This window comes from Staurois parvus, unplaced genomic scaffold (genome assembly GCF_062004578.1).
Source record: "Staurois parvus isolate SC_StPar_1 unplaced genomic scaffold, SC_StPar_1.0 ptg001328l, whole genome shotgun sequence".
NCBI lineage: Eukaryota > Metazoa > Chordata > Amphibia > Anura > Ranidae > Staurois > Staurois parvus.
Window position 1 is genome coordinate 4,475,090 of NW_028319124.1, and position 24,197 is coordinate 4,499,286.

At 40.5% G+C, this 24,197-nt stretch overlaps 1 protein-coding gene across 1 annotated transcript in view; it reads left to right on the forward strand.

Annotated features, from left to right (window-relative positions):
* LOC149436949 (G protein-coupled receptor kinase 5-like) overlaps positions 1–17,102 on the forward strand; it is a 122,490-nt gene extending 105,388 nt beyond the window's left edge. Inside the window, exons 11-16 of the mRNA XM_089661290.1 lie at positions 851–940; positions 1,053–1,261; positions 4,418–4,555; positions 6,413–6,550; positions 11,169–11,300; positions 13,169–17,102. Coding sequence (XP_089517416.1) covers positions 851–940; positions 1,053–1,261; positions 4,418–4,555; positions 6,413–6,550; positions 11,169–11,300; positions 13,169–13,273 — 812 coding nt within the window. The 3' untranslated portion in view covers positions 13,274–17,102. The remainder of the gene's footprint in view (positions 1–850; positions 941–1,052; positions 1,262–4,417; positions 4,556–6,412; positions 6,551–11,168; positions 11,301–13,168) is intronic.
* The last annotated feature ends 7,095 nt before the right edge of the window (positions 17,103–24,197 follow it).

The window sequence follows — 24,197 nt, forward strand, 5'->3', positions numbered from 1 at the left end:
GGCTAGAGGGCTTTTGATTGGTCAGCACCGTCGCATGGATAGCGCTGACCAGTCAGATGCCATCTAGCCCACACCGCCATTACTGAAAGGAGAGGAGAGAAAGCTCAAGGGATTTCAAATCCCCAGACCTGTGAAGCGGCTTTCTCTCCTCTCCTTGCAGGGATGACAGTGCGGGCTAGACAGCATCTGATTTGTCAGCACCGTCCATGTGACGGTGCTGACCAATCAAAAGCCCTCTAGCTCGAACAGTCATACCTGCAAGGAGAGGAGAGAAAGCAGCGGAGATTTCAAATCCCTGCCATTTTCTCTCCTCTCCTACCACTGAGAATATGGAGTATCTGCCACCATAATATACATTCCCACACACCCACTCTCCGCTGGGGAAAACCTTACGGCACTGCTTCTCTGCAAACTCAGGCTATGACAGCCTGGGTTCACACAGGAGCAGGGGGAAAACCGCATGCGATTTGGACAGGAATCAGATTCCTGTTCAAAATGCATGCAATTTGCAGTGCAATTTGCATCCATACATTTTGTATGGATGGAAATCGCACTGCAAAGTATTGATATCGGTGAGTACTTGACCAATTTAAAAAAAAAAAAGGTATCGGTACATCCCTAGCAGTAAGTCATCCTTCAGGTGATCAGGACATGAAATCATTAGACTCCGAGCTAGTGCAGATAAATCTTATAGACTTTTGGACTGACAGCAGTTTTATTTTCTCAACATAAAGCCCCTAAATAGAGAGCTGAAACTACCCTCCTTTCACATGGACTCGGCTTGTTTCTTTTAGTTTTGGATGTTAATTAACTTTTTATTTATTTTTTTTTTCTTTCTCTCTCTACCTAGGTCATATACGAATCTCAGACTTGGGACTGGCCATCAAAATTCCAGATGGGGAAAGTATTAGAGGAAGAGTAGGGACAGTTGGATATATGGGTGTGTATCCTCACATTTTCACATATCATTTCACAATCTACCAATCAATGGTCATTGTCTTTTTATAGATCTGATTTGATGTGTTCCATCCTCACTGATTGTATTTCTTCAGCTCCAGAAGTCATTAAAAACGAACGATATACATTTAGCCCAGACTGGTGGGGGTTGGGCTGCCTCATTTATGAGATGATTGAGGGACAGTCACCATTCCGTGCACGGAAGGAACGAGTGAAAAGGGAAGAAGTGGAGAAGCGTGTTCAGGAGGAACAAGAGTCCTATTCTGATAAGTTCTCAGAATACGCAAAATCCATTTGTACGATGGTAAGAAAAGGAGCTTGTGTGTGTTCTGGTATCAGGGTAGACACATCTAGAACTCCAAATCCTGACAGCCAGGCCTAGGTGTCTGGGACCTGTTTTTAATGCATACTGTTAGGTTAATTCAGTTGTTGGCAATCTGGCTGGCAAGTTGACCTGGAACTTTCTTTTCTCCCATTTTTTTTTACTTTACATTTGTTTCCCGTTCATGTGTCCTTGCTGCACAAGCCAGTTATGGCCCGGGGCAGTGGCCATTTTTTGCACTGTTGAATTGTAGGTAAGTGGGTGCACTAGACGTGTTGCCCGTTCATGTGTCCTTACTGCATAAGCCAGTTATAGACTGGGGCAATGGCCATTTTTTGCAAGGCTGGGCTCGGGAGTGTCACCCCTCTACTATGTTAGAAGAATCGCCAGAAAAATAAAAAAACATTATTTTTCAATACTTCGGCTACTTGTATCCTGGGGTTTAGGAGAAAGGTATAGGGCTTAAAGCTGAACTCCAGGCAAATGTCTTAGCACACAGGTGATATAGATAAGAAGCCCTGAAAAGTAGAGGAACATGTTTTGTTAAGGTTTTCTAGGAAAAAGGGGAATTATTAGAGTGACATGCTTTATTTGCCATAGAGAAAAGAGAGACTAAATCCTATATTGACTTATAGTGGGGATGAGAATTAGAAAAAGAAGATGAAAAGGAAATTTGGATTGTAAAGGAATAAAGCAAATAAGCAATATTTATATAAGGCAAATTGACATCTCTAAATTGTGAATGATGTGCCATAAAGAAAAAGATAGGAAAACAGATCACACAATAGGACAGAACTTCTGTTCACAATAACTGTTTTGAATAATAAGTAAAGGTTGATTTACATGCAGATGTATAATGTATGTCACATCCATTACAATATTACATTTTTTTTTAAGCATTTGTCAACCTATAAATGAAAAGCATAACAGCGTTTTTCATGAAAGCAATGCAACAAAAAACGTTTTTTACGTACTAAAAAAAAAAAAAAAAAAAAGAAATTACTTTGTTATAGAAAAGTAGTTGTAGACTTATTGTCAAGTTAATTGACGCATAATAACACCACTAAATTTAATCCTAAAGGGATTGAGCTGATCTCAATATAGTTTCACTAGACTATTGTTTTGCTTTCTGTGATGTAACATCTTGTGAACGATCATGAACGGCTAATAGTGTTCAGTTATATTTTTTGAATGACCCTTGAATTACATCTTTTATGCAGCTGAATAGAAGCTTTTGTCCACATTTAACGGCCATCATTTACAAACTTACTCTTTTCTGTGCGTTCATTTACAAATTACACCTATGGTCTCTCTGATTTTGAAATGGTTGAATGAATTGTCCTTCAAAAGCTGTGATTTCAGCGGAGCTTGAGATGGATGCTCTTTAAAAGATATATTTAAACGTAAAGGGTTAATCTACTAAAAAGTGATATTTTAGTTATAAGTGGGACCTGACTGGTTAAAGTTTGTCTAGACCCCAAACCAAAAATGGTCCTTGGTGTGGTGAATGCATTATATAATATTGGGCAAAGCAGAATGAAATCAATCATTCTAGGTCATTATTCATGGCTAACTCTAAACTGATGACCTGTACGAGCTTTAATAGTGTTGCCTATGGAAAATGTTGGATACCAAAGTTTATCGCTGCTTCATAGGCATGTTCAATTTTAAGGCTAGGCATGTTGGGCATCCATTTACTTGGTACAACCTCATTTTTTAAATTTTACCAAAAAATAAATGGGTAATATAATGCCTTTGTTTGCACTAAAACTAACTTTAGTGTGGGTTTTGTTTTACAGAAAATTTGTTCTTAATCACTTGCTGCCCTTAGCACATACCCTTTGGTGTTTCGGTGGTTACAAACAGGGTCATGGCTGCAGTCATGACCCTAGTAATGTTTTTTTTATTTTTTTTCAGCCGGCGATGCTCTATCATGTATAAGTGATCAGAACGGCTATACAGCCACTGAATCTTTTACATGTGGTGGAAGATAATGTCAGCCCCCTGCCTTAACAGGCTCTCAGGTAGTTTGGGACTAAAACACACAGTTGCGCCTGCTGACCATGAGGGAGGAACTTGCATTCCCTGATCATTTCTGTGGCCTATGAAACCACAAATGACAAGGATTTTGTCACTTCCGGTTTTGAGTTGTTTACAGGCAGTTACCGGCCTGCCCAGCATCTGATCAGATTTCAGTTTGATTAGATGCTTTTGAGGGCAGAGGAGAGATGTGGTGTCTTAAGACTAGGTTCACATCTGTGCGGGTGGTGCGACTGCGGATCCGCATTAAAATCCGTGCAGCCGCACCACCCGCACAGAGGAATGTGGACCCACGGCCGGGTGCCATTAGTTCTAATGGCACGCTGCCCGCACTGGAAAATGCAACAGTACTGGGAACCGAGGTTCCCGTGCGGGCTGTTTTGGGAAGAAGTGCAGAGACTTCTTCCCTGCATGTCACGGGGCACGGGAGTCTATTCAAATGAATGGGCTCTCGTGCCCATGCAAAACGTGGCCCGCACGGCCGCATATATGAGAACCAGCAGTAATAGACCCCAGATGTCTCGGTAAAGAGTACCTATCACTGCCCATGCTATCAGAAGGGATGTTGTTCATTCTTGCATTCTGCAACCCTAAGTATGGGAACCCCTCATAAGGTCAACAGTAGGAGTTCATATCCAGAAATTCAAATGCAGAGATTTCACCAATAAAGTTTCATAGAGATATAAGAAACTGTAACCATATTGAACTCTTTAGCATCTTAAAGTGTCATTCTACTGCAAACTATTTCACTTTTTTAAGTACCTTAGTCTTGAATCAACCTATGTCCTCTGACTTTAACTGGCATCTTGGTTTTTCAAGGCTGAATCCATCAAACACTGCAGGTGGTCTGTACAATCTCAAGCCCCTCACCAGATCATCACACCCTTTGTTGTCCAGTAGAATATATCCAAACTCCGGCGCATCATTTTCCCTGGTTTATGTAGCAACAAGTAGTCATTAGCTGCTTTTCCAGTTCTGCAGTTACTGTCTTTAAGTAACAGGTTCTTATTTTTTTTAAAAATGTGATTTTCAAGTTCTGTGAGAGGAAAGTAAGGAATAATGGGAAACACTTCAGTTCTTATTGTCTTCTTCCTGCAGCTATTAGCCAAAGACCCAAAGCAGAGGCTGGGATGCAATGAACATGGTGCCAGTAAGGTGAAGCAGCATCAGTTTCTCGGGAACATCAACTATAAGAGGCTGGAGGCAGGAATAATGAAGCCGTCTTTTGTTCCAGATGTAAGTGTTCATTATTACCATTGAGCTGAGGGCACTTTTCATAAATAGACAATGTTCCTACACAGATATTTAAACAAAAAAACCATCATACATTTTATTTTTTTTAGATGAGTACACTTTGGGGGTGGCTAGCATTAATTATACCTTCTGTGGGCACCATGGATGCAGATCATGGTTTGTTACCTGTCATAGAAATTCAATGCTGTATCTGCTTTAAGCGGGTGAGGGTCCAGGGAGACAGATGCCAGATCTTGGTGTAGGTCTTAGTCCACTAGAATAAGGGCTCAGCAGTAAACCTACCACACTATAATAAATCTACCTTTTCTTTGATGCTCTCTCTATAGACCCTTAAAATGTGAGATATAGTAGACTCTTCTGCTTTGTAATAGATTTTTATGTACGTTGTGTCATTGGACTAAATGATACCCCTTCAGCAACAGTCCTTCTTCCCTATGCTCATATAGCAATATAATTGCCTTTCACAGGACAAATTTGAAAGGATTATTCTGACAATGCTTGTTCACTGCCAAAACACTTAATGTTCACTAAGGTTGCATTCGGTTGGGGTGAGGCTCACTTATGTATTATCACAAAAGTAAAAAAATAACTTCTTGATACTCTTGGTTTGTGCCCAATTGATTTGGTATTTGACAGAATGGTTGTGGGCGTAGTTGGGGCTGGAGATGGATCATTATATTAACTATATATTCAGCACTGTATATGACATACCTGGACGATACCACTGGAAATTGCCAGAAGACATCGCTAATCCAATGATCTCCGTTTGCTTCTGGGTCCCATGCTGAGCGGCCAGCCTGATGCATTGCGAACAGGAAGACGGCTGCTCAGCACAGGCACCATCCAGAGAATGCTTTGCATTTTCTGAATGAGTGCAAAGCGTTCTCCGATTGAATGAGGTGGGGTGACTGATGTCACATTCTCCACTTCGTCCACTTAGAGAACACTTGGCGTTCATTCAGAAAATGTGATGCATCCTCTGGATGGCATATGTATTGAGAGGTCAACCTGATGTATTCACAAGGCAGCAGGCCAGCCGCTCTGCAGTGTCTACTTCAGTGGCATCAGCCAGGTATACTGTATACATAGTTACATTGGACCAAGCTGAGCCAATGTAACTATAAGATGCCTATGCTTAGAATTATTCTTTAAATTGTAACTCTGGCCAATACTAGATTTATTCATTTATTTTTTATGTTTGAGTAGAATCTCTGTCAAGTTTGTACTGATGACTTTTCCCCATTTGGGAGATCCAACCTCACTATTTGTTCTGTCTGGTGACCATTGTGTCTGGGATTCCCATTCATCATAGTAGAAAAATCGCCATATAGGGACACTTGTTTCACTGACATCCGTTAGACATGGGACTTTCCCTACGTGCTGTGTTTCTGAAGAAAGATGGCACAGGGAACTCTCTGATGGGGACAGAGACAGCTGGTAAACTTGACTATAGTTGTAACCAGGGGTGGGCTGGCAACTCATGGGGCCTCCGGGCAATAGGGGATCATGGGGCCCCTGTGTCCTTGCCCAAATTCAAAAAAGCCTATGAAAAAGGTACCAGGGGCATCTAATGGGGGCCCCTACTGACCTCGGGCAGTGCCCGAGTTTCCAAATGGTCAGTCCACCCCAGGTTGTAACAATACTCACAAAGAATGAAAAAAAAATGTTTTTGCTAGAGTTGCATTTTAACATAATTTCAGTAAGGTCCAACTTGGGTCATGTAGAATCTTTTGTACAGGTCACCATGTTTTAAGTATAATGTAATGACCATGTGTATGTTTTAGGTTCTACCATAAGTTATATAGTGATGGAGCTTGTATGTTGGTGTTTTCCTCTCAGCCCCGGGCGGTGTATTGTAAAGACGTGCTGGACATTGAGCAGTTTTCGACGGTTAAAGGTGTAAATTTGGACAAAACAGACAATGATTTCTATGCTAAATTTGCAACTGGATGTGTGCCAATCCCCTGGCAGAATGAGGTAAGTGGGTACCAGACTGCACATTCCAAAATAGTCCTTTAACCACTTGCCTTCCAGAGGATTTACCCCCCTTCCTGACCAGGCCATTTTTTTTTCTCGTTACGGCGCTGCGTTACTTTAACTGACAATTGCTCGGTCATGCAGCGTTGCACCCAAATTAAGTTTACATCCTTTTTTTTCCCCCCACAAATAGAGCTTTCAGTGGTATTTGATCGCCTGTGCATTTATTTTTGTACTATATATATAAAAAAAAAAAAGACCGACAATTTTGAGAAAAAAAAACATGTTTGACTTTTTGCTATTAAACCAGTCCTATAAAAAAAAATTTAAAAATCAAATGTCATAAATTTAGGGCAAAATGTATTCTGCTACATGTCTTTGCTAAAAAAAAAAAATGTGGAATTTTTTTATTTATTTTACTAGTAATGGCAGCGATCAGCGACTTATAGCGGGACTGCGGTGGGCATTCTGACACTGGGGAGAACTGACTTGGTGTCACTGACATCCCCAGTGACGCCAATACAGTGATCAGTTCTAATAAAAAGCACTGACACTGTACTAATACTGGGCAGGAAGGGGTTAACATCTGGTGCGATCAAAGAGTTAACTGTGTGCTGTGTGATTTACTATGAGGCTGTGTCTGTGCTTTCCACTGTAAGCACACTGCCTTGTATGGCTCTGCTATGCAGAGCCATACAAAGCAGTGTGCAGGAGCTGACGGGAGAGAACTGTATTGTTTACATACAGTTCTCTCCTCTGTCGGTAATACTCTGCGATCACCGAGTGCTGGCAAGTAATCACTGGCCGGGACCTGGTGATTGACAGCCGAGGCCGTGAATGGTGCCCCCTACCTGGAAATGCAAATCACTTGTGTTTATATATACGTGATTTTGTGCACCCGTGCCGCCCTGTAGCAGCATATACGTGATTTTCAGCACCCGTGCCACCCTGTAGTAGTATGTATTTGATTTTGCACAGCCGTGCCGCCCTGTAGCAGTATATACGTGATTTTGCGCACCTGTAGCGCCCTGTAGTAGTATATATTTGATTTTGCGCATCCGTGCCTCCTTGTAGTAGTATATATTTGATTTTGCACACCCGTGCCGCCCTGTAGCAGTATATACGTGATTATGCGCACCTGTACCACCCTGTAGTAGTATATATATGATTTTGCGCATTTGTGCCTCCTTGTAGTATATAATAGATTTTGCGCATCCGTTCCGCCCTGTAGCAGTATTTTTGCTATAGGGCGGCAGGAAAGCGGTTAAGGAGTCGGTAAAGTTTAACATATAAAATATACCATATATCGTGCTCAATCCGAAATGTCCACAGTCCCCTGCAAGCCGCTGTCTCCATACAGTTCTATACTCCTTGTATTTCAAAGTAAGTTGAAGACCTAAAGTTATAAGGTCCAAAGCTTGTAGAATAATCCTGGGAACGCAGATTTTTTTTATCCACGCGTGGGGGTTGTCTCCAGTTCCTCTCTGGCTTCCGTCTCATTATGAATATATTACCAGAAGGAATCGTGAAATAAGTGATGTCTCCTAGCAACTGACCAGTCGCAGAACTTGGAAGTTCCAAAAATAGTGTAAGAATCTTTGGGCTCTATTGTTGCTTGGCAGTGCAAACAACGTCATGCTGAATAGGTTTTCCCATGTGGATCCGGATAAGAAAATAGAACTCTGCAGATACCCACATTAACTCTTTATATGCGATAACCCATTTTGGACCTTGGGCATACGACACATGCCCAAAAAAGCTTTATGGACGTACACAGGATGTAGACCTTGTCCTTCTGCCCTGCTGAGGCATCTCTGTCCCCTTGCATTTGCTGGCAATTCCCAGCTACCAAAATGACAGCCAGGAGTTGCTGTGAAAATACAGCATCTGCTATCAAAAAAGTAACCACCTGACAGTCTTTATTAACACGGTTCAGATTTGAGATAGAGAGATACAAAGTAAACTTGTTACTTTTGTATTTACAGTTGTGTTCAAAATGATAGCAATGTGTTTAAAAAAGTGACTAAAGCTCAAAATCCTTATAACAGCTTTTATTTGCATACACACAAATGCATTGGGAACACTACACATTCTATTCCAATTAAAACATGAAAAAAATGTTTCACGTTTGGTGAAGAAAAGGGAATATTAGACTGTTCAAAAGAATAGCAGTGTCTGCATTTTTTCTTGACAAACGCAAACATTTACTGTATAAACTGAAAAATTCTTGAAGATTCAGCTTTCCTGTGAGTCACTGAACTAATATTTAGTTGTATAAGCACTGTTTCTGAGAACTGCTGTACATCTGTGTTGCATGGAGTCAACCAACTTCTGGCACCTGTGATCAGGTATTCCAGCCCGGGACGTTTGCATTACGTTCCACAATTCCTCTGCATTTCTTGGTTTTACTTCCAGAAACAGCATTTTTGTTGTCACCCCACAAGTTTTCTATTGGATGAAGATCCGGGGATTAGGCTGGCCACTCCATAACGTCAATCTTGTTGCTCTGGAGCCAAGATGCCGCTCACTTACTGGTGTGTTGGGGGTCGTTGTCTTGTTGAAACACCCATTTTGAGGGCATTTTCTCTTCGGCAGCATAAGGCAACATGACCTCTTCAAGTATTTTGATGTATTAAAACCGATCCATGATCCCTGGTATGTGATAAATAGGTCCAATATCATACTATGAGGAACATCTCTTATCTCGATGCCTGCGCCACCATGCTTCACTGTCTTCACAGTGTACTGTGGCTTGAATTCAGTGTTTGGGGGTCGTCTGACAAACTGTCTCCGGCCACTAGACCCACAAAAAAAAAAAGGATCTTGCTTTCATGGGTCAACAAAATTTTGCGCCATTTTTCTTTAGGCAAGTCACTGTGTTGTTTGGCAAATTGTAACCTCTTCAGCACGTGTCATTTTTTTCAACAGTGGGACTTTGCGGGGGATTCTTGCAGATAGCTTGGCTTCACATAGGCGTCTTCTAATTGTTACAGTACTCACAGGGAACTTTGGACCTTCTTTGATCACCCTGGAGCTGATCATTGGCTGAGTCTTTGCCATTATGGCTGTTCTTTGATCCATTCAAATGGTAGTTTTCTGTTTTGTTTTTTTTTTTTCTTTTTTGTCTTTTTGGTTTTGGTTGACATTTTAAAGCATTATAGTTCATTTTAGCTGAGCAGCCTATCATTTTCTGCACTTCTTTATATGTTTTCCTCCCTCCAATCAACGTTTTCATCAAAGTACTCTGTTCTTCTGAACGATGTCTGGAATGACCCATTTTCCTCCGAATTTCAGAGAGAAATGCACTATGCACAGCATGTACAACATTTGCTGTGTTTTGTCTTTAAATAAAAGCCACCTGTTTGACACCTTTTTTTTCACAGACTGAAAAATCTCACTAATTGAACTCCACATTATTATTATTTTGCTATTATTTTGAATGCACCCCTTTCAATGAATGATTTCATTACACACTATCAGTGGCATGCATGTCATGACTTTTGGGTGTGTTGGTTTTCTATTACTCTACTACACCTACTAGTAAATTATTTGCCAGAAGAAATAGAATTTATACCAAAAACAGTGATTGATCTAGTTGGTGATATTGGACTGCTATTATTTTGAACACAACTGTTTAAGAACCCTTTCATACAGGCAGTCCTGATCAGATGGTCCATTTATCCCTATGGACCAGTCAGTGTAAACAGACACCAAGTTTGTTTACACCTACCTCCAATCTTGTCCGCTAAGAAAGAAACTGAAGGGGATCCATCTAGGATCAAGGGTGTCAAACTGGTGGCCCTCCAGCTGTTGCAAAACTACAAGTCCCATCATGCTTCTGCCTTTGGGAGTCATGCTTGTAACTGTCAATCTTACAATGCCTCATGGGACTTGTAATTTGGCGACAGCTGGAGTGCCACCAGTTTGACACCCGTGATCTAGGTGGATCAGTTTGGAGGGCAGTTGAGTGTAAATGGGGAAAAAAGCGTCAGTTTACACCCAACTGCCCATATAGCAGAACGGGCTCTGTGTCCACTGTGCAGAATACAGACCTGTCATCCACCCACTCTGACTGATCAGCAGTAATCTGTCCGCTGATCAGAGCAGAGTCTGCCCCGTGTGAAAGGGTCCTAATTACTTGCCGATCAACGTCATGAGCTTCAAACTGCTTATATCATTAGTGAAAGCAATACCAGATGAGTAAAAAAGCAGTTACAACGCAGGTACGAGATAATTAGAAACACTACTGACAGTGACATGGATAATGGCACATGCACAATCATGTACATAGTCATGTGACTGTCCTGTCTTCCAATCACAACATTCTGTCTGCAGTGACTTATTAGGGCTCTGGATACTCCACACCATGATCTGCATTTTATGAAGAAAACCTAAAGTGAACAGCACAGTGTAAATACTGTAGTATCCAGCGGAGAGTGGATTCTGCTCCATAGAGGTAGATTCCCCTCTGATTTCCTTTAGCAAGTGAATGGGGAATTACCATATTGATTGAAGCCAACAATTTGCAAATTGCTATTCCATAATAGTTACATACTGTATTGTACTGCTGCATGTGTAGTTCTCTGTGTGAACAATATGTTTGGGTTTACATTTGTAGATGATTGAGACGGAATGTTTCAAGGACCTCAACATCTTCGGACCAAATGGGACCCGCTCTCCAGATCTGGATTGGAGGCAACTTCCCGAACCGCCAAAACGTAGCTTGCTCCAAAGGATCTTCAGAAGACATGTAAGTGAATGTGGAGGCCTTGGTCTCTTATTTGTCCTCCCTGTGTAGAAGGTAGACACAGATGTCATATACAGATTTCACATATGACATCATGTCCTATCTGGGCATTTTCCAGCATGCATAGTCCGGCAGCAACAACAGTTGTGGGTGCCCGTTTCGTGTTTGATTGCGCCTTCTTTTTTATTTTTTTTAAGATAAACCTTAATGTTCAATTTTTTAGTTTAAAATATTCAAACTTTAGTTTTATATCTGTTTTTAACAATTTTAAATGAACATTTAATACATGACATAGCAGTTCCTTTTATCTTTTGCGCATGGGAGGAAAAATGTTGAGTTTTTTTACTGATGAGGAATGAGATGCATTGTTGTGTATGGTGCATTCCATACAGCCGAGTACAGATCAGTAATACGGCGCTGCGTGCAAGCATTAAAACAAAAATTGAACATTTTTCTTTTGAGCGCAGTAGTTTACTAGCGTGTTTACTTGTTTTACACGCGTATAAATGAGTGCATTACAATACTGGCAATCAAGAAGAAATGTACTCATCTTTACGCTTACATACGCCTTTTACTCGCCTATACTCAACATTATTCAGGTCTTTACACATAGTTTTTGGCTCCTTGCACATGGGCATCACAAGTTCCTGAGTAAACATCAGTAAATTATGACACCCATGTGCAAGGGAACGTAGACGGCTGTCCAATAATAGATTCATGCTAATCATGCTAAAAGGGTACTCTAGCTTCACCTATTGGCTGGATAGAAGACAGCATAATGTTAATACGCACCATTTTATATATACCCGTATGTTGCTGGACTTCAAGCAGCTGCAGGTGTCATCCCGGTACCGGTTTTTAGAGCTGGCACTTGCTTTTACCAGCAGCGGTAGGTAACATTCCCCCTCCTCCTTCCAAGGCTGTCCCATCCCACTGGAAGACCAGAGCAACCAGCCGGCATATCCGCCGATTGCCCGGACAGCCGAACAAAGCCAAGATTGGCTATCTGCTATAGTAACCTGGAAGCGATGACCTGACATCACTTCCGGTTTACTCGGAACTAAACAACACTATCTTTTAAAAAATTTTAAGAATTCAAAAACGCTGATCTTGGTGTTTTGAATGCTTTTAAGTAGAGAGGAGGGATTTGGGGTCTTATTGACCCCAGATCCCTCCATAAAGCAGCATACCTGTCACATGCCTATTGCTGTCACAAGAATGTTTGCATTCCTTGTGACAGCAATAAAAGTGATCAAATAAGTAAAGCAACAGTGTAAAAATAAAAAAAACAAATTAATAATTGAGAAAAAAAAAGTGCTCCTGTCCCCCCACTGTGCTTGTGCACAAAGGCAAACACACGTGGGCCCCATATACACACAAACAGCGATCGACCCACACATGTAAGGTATCGCCACAAACATCAGTTCATGGGCAGTAATTCTAGCATCACGTTTAGTAACATTTACGTAGTTTGGCATTGCACGGGCGTGTGCAATTTTAAAGCATGACATGTTTGGTATCTATTTACTCAGCGGAACGTATTTTATATTTTACAAAAAATTGGGTTATATATTGGGGGCTCCACAGGGAAGATGGTGTTCAGGGGGCCCGGCACGAAGTAGTACCAAACCATATAGCCTGTCATGTCATCTTGGCAAAGTAATGTTCAATACATGCTCCACATCAATCATTGTATATATCTCATCAGGCATGGGCTTGGGTGCTTAGGTTCCAGGCACAGGTTCTGGAACTCACGTTGGATTGTGGGTACAAGAAGATTTCAGAAGTTGGTTACTGATAGGGTTTGGGCAATAGGTAAATATTGGATGCACTTTTGTGAATGTAACAAATGACCTTTGTTTTGTCTTCAGCCGGCAGATTATGGGATCACGGCAAACGACTCCTCCCTCTCCACCGCCAACACCACAAACCACCACTTCCAAAGCAGGACGGCAACAGCCAACGCATCTTCTTGACGGAATATTTTATAACCGGTCCCCAAGTTGGCCCTCAGTTTTACCATTAACCGTCCCAAGAACCCTGCTCCGTCCCTTCTGTTCTCTCAGGTCTAGCCTTGAACTCTGTGCAAACTTTTTACAGGAAAAATATAAATATATATATATAAATATATTTTAGGTCTTCAAGACCAAAAGGACACATGGGAAATTTATATAACTGCTGGAAGATGGCTTTCAGCGGTAATATTTCAAAAAAAATTGTTTATTTTTGTTTTTTTTTCTGTTTTTCTTTTAAACTGTAAGCAGATCACTGCTGGAAAATGTTTTATGCTACGCTCATGGAGATATACAAGCTGTGTTTTTTTGTTTTTTTTTTGTTTTTCTTTTGTTTTTATGATCTGTATCATTTTTTTTTATGACTTGGTAATGCATCTTATATATAAAAAGAAGATGAGGATTAATTTGAAAACATTTTTGTTTTATCCCAGTTCCCCTCTGACAGAGGATCTGTTCAAAAATTTTATTTTTTTTTTTGTCTTTTTTTTTTTTACATTGATACTGCAACACAACTCTTCTTTCCTTTTCATGTGCCGCTTTGTCAGTGTTCTATCATCCGACTGCTAATGGGGGTTTCCAGTTTAATTTGAAATCACCTGTCAGCTTGGGTCCCCTTCAGGTCATTATGCAGAGAGACCCCCTCCGTAAGTGCCATAGAGATATATCACCCATAGCACCCGTTGCTGCTGTAATCTTTTGCATCACATCTTAAAACCACTGTGAATGGTTGAATTGTCCTGAAAAAATGGGGAACTGGCTTTCTTTTTATTTAATATGGGAAATGGAGGTCGTCCTGTAAAGTCCCAAGCAGATTTTAGTGTTCATTTACTCTGGAAACCTTTCATATGCACTCTCGGCAGCTATGTTGTAGCTGAGAATTCATGTAATGGGTTCCTTAGAATCCAGTGCCATAACAAAAGTGCTGCCAACACTGCATGGTTCTTATAAGTGCATGAAAACACCAGTGTTCTGGCATTCCGGATAGACTTATATTTTTTTTCTTTTACTCTAACGTCACTTTGAAACAAATATTAGCCAGATAAACACTTCGTAATAGTCATTTATGTTATTGTCAGCCTTTTTTTAGTTGCCAGTGCATTTATCGCTTTTATTTAACTTTGGTTTGAAATTGACTGGAGCACCAATATATATATCTTCTTTTTTTTTTACAACACAGTAGGCCTCGTGGTAAAAGCAGAACTCCAAGAAATATTAAAATAGTTTTTACTCCCATTATCTATGCACAAGAAACGTTTGCAGTTATAATCTCTTCTGCCTTTTTTTTTCACTGTAGGCTCAGGTTTGTGTAGACATTGCATTACTGTTTCTAGCAATCTGTGGTCTCCAGTGATGGCATGAATGCACTGCAGCAGAGAAACTATTATTTATGGCATAAATGCCTGCCTTGTTCTCACTCCTTTTCTGCAGTTATGGTGCAGACAAGCTAAGTGCAAACCAGACCGTTTTTACACTGGTACGGCTCTGTAATTTTCTACTGCATTAAGGCAGGTTGATATGGCATAGCTACATTGGTCCAGCTTGGACCAATGTAATTATGTTATATACTGTTCATGACCGATACCCCTGGAAATCACTGAATCTCTGAATGGACAAATTAGTGAGCGTGATGTCACTACCCCGCCTCTCCACCTGGTCCAATCGGAGAATGGTTTGTATATTCTGAATGAATGCAAAGCATTCTCTGAATGACACCTGTGCCAAGTGGCCGACCACCTATGTTCACAATAAATCAGGCCAGCCGCTCAGCACAGGATGCAGAAATCAGTAGAGTAGAGGCATCTTCTTCAATGATATCCAGCTTCCAAGGGGCATCGGCCAGATTTGGTGTATGCATAGTTACATTCATCCAAGCTGGACCAATGTAACTATGTATCAAATATTCATACCTGAAATTCTTAAAGAACAGAAAGGCAAAGATGTAAATTGTATCTGCAATGTTCCTTGACATTCCTGGGTATATTAATAATATTAATGTGTTTTAAAAATGCAATTACCCTTACAAAGTATTTTATTTTACATCCTGAAATCTATCCTAATGTTATTGCCTCGCCATTTCCTCCTGAATTGCAAAAATATGACTGCGTGGTTGTGTGCTGTGAAACAATCAGGCTCTATTGAAATGCACAGTACTCCCAGTCAGAAGACGGCCACAGATTGCTTGATTTTCTCTCGTTCAGCCCATGGTTCTGCGTGGATGGAGGAATCTCCACTGTTGGCTAATTTATTCGGACAGCTGCAGAACCTGCAGCTGCTTAACCTGATCTCCATCTATTAGTGACGTCTATATAGTTTGTTTGGACCAAACTAATTCAAATGAACTTTTAATTCGCTACTAGATAGTGCCCACTGTGGGCACTGATTGAACTGTTTGTAGCCTCCGCTACATACAGTATACTGCTTTGTGTTCTGACAACAAGTTCCCACTCCCAGCACAAAATTGAATAGGGCTTAGTGTTTCTCGGCCATTCACAGGGGGCTTTGTATTCTTTGAATTAATACAAAGGTTCCTCTGATTGGCTGAAGTGATCCGAAGATGTCACCATCTCCCCCTCAGCCACTCACAGGGAGCTTTGTATTCTATCAATGAATACAAAGCTCCCTGTGAATGGCTGAGCAATACTCAGCCTAACTTCATTTTGTTCTAGGTACGGGACCGAAACATCCCATCCTGATGCAGGTACACAGGGCTGTATTCTGTATGTAGCTGAGGCTACATACAGGTCCTACAGCAGGCACCTCTATTAGTGAAGGTAAGTTTGTTTGGACCAGCTTGGTCCAAACAAACTATTTAAACTTCACTAAAAGATGGAGATTAGCTTTACATACAACGATGCTGCAGAACCGTAACCACATCTGCATGAAGTCTTGGTTTGGCTAATCATTTTCCACCAGTCTCATTCAATTTTATAATCCAATTTTGCCTAGCAAGGTGGTGATTTCAGGGCCACCCACAGCTCAAGTTTCAGCTAGTTCAGTAGGAATTGGACTAAATTCCATCAGTCTATGGCCAGCCTAACCTGCTTTCAGGCACTGGGAGCTGGAGAGAGAGATGTTTTAGGTAGCTTACATGATGCAGCAAACTATCGTGGTAGTGGATAGCAGTGTCCTGGCTGCACAGTGTGATAGGGACCTGTGAACAAGTCTTGGAGAACACCCATTTGCATATTCAGTTTGCCTGGAGAAAGAAGTGCAGTCAATCAGATTCCAGTCCTTGTTTTTCTAACACACTGGAAAATGAAAGATGGGACCTTTTGAGTTGCTTTGAGCAGCATCAGCTCTCATTCTGTTTTGGAAACTTTTTCTTATGGCCAAATTTTGTTAAAAAAAAAAAAAAATGCTGAATTTTCCCCTTGCCTGATGGTCCTGTAGGCGTCTTTGTCCACGTGGAAACATATATTTGCAGTTCAGGAGCCCTGTGTAATGCGGATAAAACAATTTCTGAATATTGATCATTATTTACATTATATTTATGCCTGACAAAACGGAGTTCTTCATTTCCTCCTCATCTTTACCTCACTCCTTGTATTTCATAGCGGTGTGCTGCACATTGACAACGTGGCTGCTGGAACAAGCGCGGTTACGCCACAGTTGTCCGACTTCTGTACTTTTAGCAATATCAAGGGAAAAACAACATTGTGGCATTGTGATTTCATATTTGAATAGAAAATAACAGTTTACATATTTTTGTGATATAGGACAGTTCTCCTCAAAATGACATTTTCATATAGGAAACCTGGAGATCAAATACAACCTGCAATCTCCCTTTTGAGTTCTGTTGTGGTTTTTTTTTTCTTCTTAAAAAATGTGGTTACTCCCTGAGTAGTGCGCAGAACAGATGGGCGCTGAGAGAATGGGCATGTCTTGTGGTTCTGTGTGGAATTTAGCTGGTTTGTCTGGAGCTCACTGGCCATACACAGAATGTATTTTTTTTATAAGATAGTATTGTCAATTAATTTACCGTGTGGGAGAAAATTGCATTTGGAAGATTGAAAATATTGTTTGATGTGCCATACATTTTACTGTCTTGTTCCATATGTTTATTGAAAGGTTTTTTTGGTTAGTTACAAGCTTGATCAAGTAACAAAAACCATAACAATGGTTAGTGTAATGGTTTGTACAAAACAAGGATGTCCAGGTATATAGTGTGCACAAGGTGATCAATCTACGAATAACACCCCCATAACAATAGCTCAGCAGATTAAGAAGGGGTAAGGAAAAGTTTAGGAACATGAGGGTTCCTGGGGTCAGCAATGTAGGTCATCTTGTATGTTGAAAGTGGTGATAATTGCCATAAATGGGACAGGTCAGGACTCTAGATATTATTTGTCCAAATCTACATACATTTGGAGATTTTTTCCTGTAGCATAGCCTTGAATTTGAATGAATGCATCATGGCTTGGGTAACCATCTAGTTTCTTTGAGGCAAAGTTTAGGTATTTTCCAGGCCTTAGAAATGGTTTGGAGGTGTTTGTGACATGCTGTAAAAATTTTAATTTGGCCAGTGTGATCTCTGGGAGATGTTTGAGAAGGGCAGTCATGGGGTCAGGAGGAATGGAAATACTAAAAAGTTGGGATAGCATGACATAAATGTCTAACCGAAACATAATTACTGCAGAACAGGTCCACCATACATATATGTAGGTGGATGCCTAGGCCTCTGCAGCCTCGAAACCATGCAGGTGGGTAGTTGGGGATATATTTAGTGATCCTTGTAGGGGCCATTAAGATAGAACTTTATAACTGGTTTCCAAGGCTGCCTTATTTTGTGAGGAAGGTTTAATGGATTAAATCATTCCAGTCTGCTGTGTCTGTAGGGAAACTATGGTCAGTTTCCCAGTGGTTAGTATATGATGGAGGAAGGGATGTAAGTTTTGAGATCATTAGTGAATAAAGTCCAGAGATGAAGCCTGTGGCATAGTAATTGGTAATGCTTGAGAGAAACAGTATAAATCTAACATGGGCGCTAAAAGTGATTAAAATGCAAATGGTGAACCATCATATAATGACGCATGTGACAATAATAATGTAAATTGACTGAAGTGCAAAATAAATAATGACATGGAATCAACAAGGTAAAAAAGTCAAAAAATTCAAAGTGATCCGTGCCGGTGATATCCGTGATGCAGACCGATAATGTGAATGCACTCACAGGAAGTGCAAAAAGTATGTGCATATGTATATATTATCCCAATGTGGTCATCGGTGTGGGCAAGGATGGAGGAATCATCTGGCACACTGTAAGCACACAAGGTAACTCCATTCTCACTCACAGGACTCTCTCAGTATCCAGGGACAGCTCCAGGTAAGCATCAGCCCACCGGATAAACTTCCTCACAGAAATAGGGATCTCTCCACCTTGGGTGCTCGTATATACCAAGCCAAAGACAAATGAGGTACTAATAATGTAGTATTTTTTATTATAGGAAGGATTTAAATAATGAAGTAATCAGCACTCGCATAAAGAAGTTAAAATGGCCGCCGACCTTCCATGCGGCCGTTTGCGGTGTGACGTCACTATGGCAGGCTCCTTCCTGATGTGTTTCGTTCCCAAGCACGTTATTGAAGGGATGTCATCACTTTGGACTTTTTTACCTTGTTGATTTCATGTCATTATTTATTACGCACTTCAGTCACTTCATATTATTATTGTTTATATCAGTCACATGCGTCATATGACGGTTCACCATTTGCATTTTAATCACTTTTAGCGCTTTTTAGCGCCCATGTTAGATTTATACTGTTCTTCTCTCAAGCGCTGCCTTTTTGTGTAAATGATTGTTTAGATGGTAAGAGGCTTTACCTTTAATGGCAGCAGCTTTACAATGTTTGCGCTCACTTATACCTCCTATATACAGTAGTAATTGGTAAGCTAATCCTTTAAGGGGATCTGTCATGAAGTTGCAACAGGAAGTGAGTGTTAAGAAAAGCTCACTGATATGGTTTACATACCCTTTATTTTCTCCCTTAGGCCCCTTTCACACAGTCGAACCAATCAGATCCACCTGTCAGTTTTTAGGCAGACCTGATTGGATCCTCCATTATCTTTTATGAAGGTGCAGATGTAAACAGACTTGTGTCCGTTCACACCTGTCTACATCCAATCCTATCTGCTAAAAACCAATAGATGGGGATCCACTTCCCATCCATCTAGCCGATCGGATGGCAGACTGGTGTAAGTAGGCAGGCGGTTCGTTTACATCTGACCACTGATAGGACAACAGGCTGTACCTGTGTTCGTTCTGCACAAGTGAAGTGGACACCAACCTGTCATCTGCTTATTCAACGGGGCTCAGTGGACAAATCCCTCGCTGAGCAGAGTTTGCCTCATGTGAAAGGGCCCTAAAATCTGCTAAATATACCTTTTGGAAGCATTCTGGTATATTGAAAAGTGCAACAGTTTGTTAATCCTGACAGAATTCTTGTGAGCTGATAATTTACTGTGTTGCATGGTTATCAGCTAAATTGTTCTTGGCTAGTTCCAAGGACTACAGAATCATGCTCTTCAATGGTATGGAAAAAAGGAGTGGTCCTAATAGTACAGGATCTGTGAATTGCCAGCCTAGGATGAAACTGACAGAATCACCAGCTGAACCTAAAGGGAGAAAAAGCTAAAAAAAAAAAAAAAAAAAAACTAATGCAACCACTATATCAAAGGACTAATAATCTGCAATATATTACATTTTTATTTTAGATTTCAATACATTTGATCGATCTCCTTTTAACTCTTTTAATACAGCTTTCACCCAAAATATTTCTTTTCTAATTGGAGACAATCGGGAAAGCATGTGAATCATGGGTGAAGGTTGAGTTACTCATGTGTGGAAACATTTATAATTTGATCTTGAAGTGTAGTGAAGATTGCTGAGGAAACAAAGCATGGTAGGCATATGTCCATTGATTTGTGGGGTGGCAAGGATCCACCAGGGGTAGGCAGTACTGACTGAACAGTGTGCACAAGCAAGTAAGCCAAATAATTATATTCAATGCTATATGTAAAGTCATGATTGAAAATTGGAGAAAGCGCCTATGGCATCAATATAACATGAAAATAAATATACAGATATATCAGGAAGAGCTGCTAGCTGCCCCTGTCAGCAGGGTGATGAATATGAAACACAAAGCAGCACTCTTCAATTTAATATATCTCTAGATAATATAGGTGAGTTAACACAAACAATGAAATTATGTGAAACAATTTTGGTATAGTACCGGGATCAATAAAAAAATCAATGAACCAATCAGTGAAAAGCTTAAATCAAAATATATAAATATATAAACCAGTATCCAACAAAAACAAAACAAGTTCTAATTAATCGTGAAAATGTGTCAAACATTATAAAAAATGTAAAAAAAAGTGTGCAAAAAATATATATAAAATTAGTTTGTGAACCAATATATCTTCTTTAACTTCTCATATAATGTAAAGAAAACGTGAAAAATCCACCACCAGATAAATTGAATAAACTCACCAGAGCTCCATGATGGCAAAATAACAACCAGCTATACTCTTGTGCGCTGAGTGCAATAATCTGCAGCAGCACACCAGCTGATGAGAAATCCTTGAAATGGTAATTGGCTCCTCAAAGATATTTCCAAATGGCACTTACTCCTCAGATACTCAAACTCCTTAAAATAGCACTTATTCCTCATATAACCAAAACAGGACATGGAAAGAAAAAAAGGGGAATGGACATAGTGTAAAACCATCCAGGCTTTAATGAATGCAAAACATGTTTAAAACCACTCACATGGATCAGTGTCAGATCCGACACTGTCATTACAGGCATATACAATCACTATGACAGGTATTGCTCTGGTCTAAGCAGACAGCGGCAGCTAACCCGTGCATGGTGACTTCAACTCCAAGGCCCCGCCCTACGTGTTTTGTCATCCGACAACCTCCAGGAGCGGGAGGATAACGTCGGATGATGAAACGCGTAGGGCGGGGCCTCGGAGGTGACGTCGCTGCACACGGGTTAGCTAATGTTTGATTTAAGTTGTTCACTGATTGGTTTATTGATTCCGGTACTATACCAAAATTGTTTCACATTATTTCATTGTGTTCACTCACCTGTATTATCTAGAGATATATAACATTGAAGAGCGTTGCTTTAATTGTATTTCATATATGTAAAGTCAAGCCAATAATTTTATCCCCATAGTCACTGTGAGGAGAACACCTAACAAGGGATTGTGCACACCAAATGAGTTGCCATACATTTTACAATACCCCAAAATCCATAGCCAAGAGAAAAGCAATTATTGTCAATAGAGTGTGTTGACATCCACGTATTGTGTTGCAGTGATTTAAAAAAAAAAATAAAACCGCCAACAGAAGTTGTATGAAATCTCTATACCCTTCTTAGGTAGTTGTCCCCACAACAGGTGTCTGTATTGGAAGATTTTGCTTACTTCTTTTTCTGAGGACAAATCTAAAATGTTTCACTTTTATTGTTGGTGACAGTGGTCACCAGTACACATAAAGGGAGTGATCTCCCTAATAGACATAATTAAAAGAAAAAAATAAACTTGATAGAGGGTCTAACCCTTCCCCACTCCATCCAAATTAAAAAAAAGTTGGATGTCCTAAGGAATTCTTCAAAATTCTAAGTGGTGGGGACTGTGCTATTTGGTCACTTTTTAACTAGGTGAATCTTCACTAATTTGCCTTAACCACTTGCTGACCAGGCTATAGCCAATTGACGGCTACAGCGTGGTCATCCAGTTCTGGGAGGGTGTCTATTAACAACCTCCCAGAACCCGCCCCCGTCCATCTGGTGCTTTCTGTGATTGCTGTGTCCTTCAGACACAGCTGATCACTGTAAAGGGCCAATCCTAGGCGGTGCTTTTCCACTTGATTAGCTGTGTCCAGTAACACAGCTGATCACGGTGTAAACACAGTTGTTGGTAACTGGCAAGTGTGAAAGGGGATATCTACACTGATAATCAGGCCAGCCCCAACAGTGTCCATCAGTGAAGGAGAAAAATTACTTGTTTGCAAAATTTTATAACACAAACTAAGAAAAACTTATTTTTTTCAAAATTTTTCACTTGTTTAGCAAAAAATAAAAAAATTCAGTGGTGATTAAATACCACCAAAAGAAAGTTCTATTTATGTGAAAAAAATAAAATTTCATATGGGTACAGTGTTGCATGACTGTGCAATTTTCAGTGTGACAGCACTGAAAATTGGCCTGGGCAGGAAGGTGGGTGAAAGTGCCCGGTAGGCAAGTGGTTAATATATAGGGTGAATGTTCATCAAGGAAGTTTAGTGGCTATTGGGTGACATGCCTATTGACTTTTTGAAAACTGGACCTCAGTGTGCATTAACATGTACATTTCTGAACTTACCATAACCCTTTGATCTGTATAGCTGTCAAAGGCTATGTCTTATTACATGTACTGATATAGCACCGTCAATGTATGCAGCGAGATATACAGTCAGGTCCATAAATATTGGGACATCGACACACTTCTAACATTTTTGGCTCTATACACCACCACAATGGATTTGAAATGAAACGAACAAGATGTGCTTTAACTGCAGACTTTCAGCTTTAATTTGAGGGTATTTACATCCAAATCAGGTGAACGGTGTGGGAATTACAACAGTTTGCATATGTGCCTCCTACTTGTTAAGGGACCAAAAGTAATGGGACAGAATAATAATCATAAATCAAACTTTCACTTTTTATTACTTGGTTGCAAATTCTTTGCAGTCAATTACAGCCTGAAGTCTGGAACGCATAGACATCACCAGACGCTGGGTTTCATCCCTGCTGATGCTCTGTGAGGCCTCTACTGCAACTGTCTTCAGTTCCTGCTTGTTCTTGGGGCATTTTCCCTTCAGTTTTGTCTTCAGCAAGTGAAATGCATGCTCAATCGGATTCAGGTCAGGTGATTGACTTGGCCATTGCATAACATTCCACTTCTTTCCCTTAAAAAACTCTTTGGTTGCTTTTGCAGTATGCTTTGGGTCATTGTCCATCTGCACTGTGAAGCGGCGTCCAATGAGTTGTGAAGCATTTGGCTGAATATGAGCAGATAATATTCCCGAAACACTTCAGAATTCATCGGGCTGCTTTTATCAGCAGTCACATCATCAATAAATACAAGAGAACCAGTTCCATTGGCAGCCATACATGCCCACGCCATGACACTACCACCACCATGCTTCATACCAGTGGTGGTATGCTTAGGATCATGAGCAGTTCCTTTCCTTCTCCATACTCTTCTCTTCCCATCACTCTGGTACAAGTTGATCTTGGTCTCATCTGTCCATAGGATGTTGTTCCAGAACTGTGAAGGCTTTTTTAGATGTCGTTTGGCAAACTCTAATCTGGCCTTCCTGTTTTTGAGGCTCACCAATGGTTTCCATCTTGTGGTGAACCCTCTGTATTCACTCTGGTGAAGTCTTCTCTTGATTGTTGACTTTGACACACATACACCTACCTCCTGGAGAGTGTTCTTGATCTGGCCAACTGTTGTGAAGGGTGTTTTCTTCACCAGGGAAAGAATTCTTCGCTCATCCAGCACAATTGTTTTCCGTGGTCTTCCGGCTCTTTTGGTGTTGCTGAGCTCAAATCCATTGTGGTGGTGTATAGAGCCAAAAATGTTTGAATTGTGTCGATGTCCCAATATTTATGGACCTGACTGTATGTATATGTGTGTATATATATATATATATATATATATATATTATTTATTTACACATCAGTCCCTAACCCTCAAGGAGCCTACAGTCTAAGGTTCCTACCTCACATTCATACATATACTAGGGCCAGTTTTAGACAGAAGCCAATTATCCTACCAGCATGGAGTGTGGGAGGAAACTGGAGTACCCGGAGGAAACCCACGCAGACAC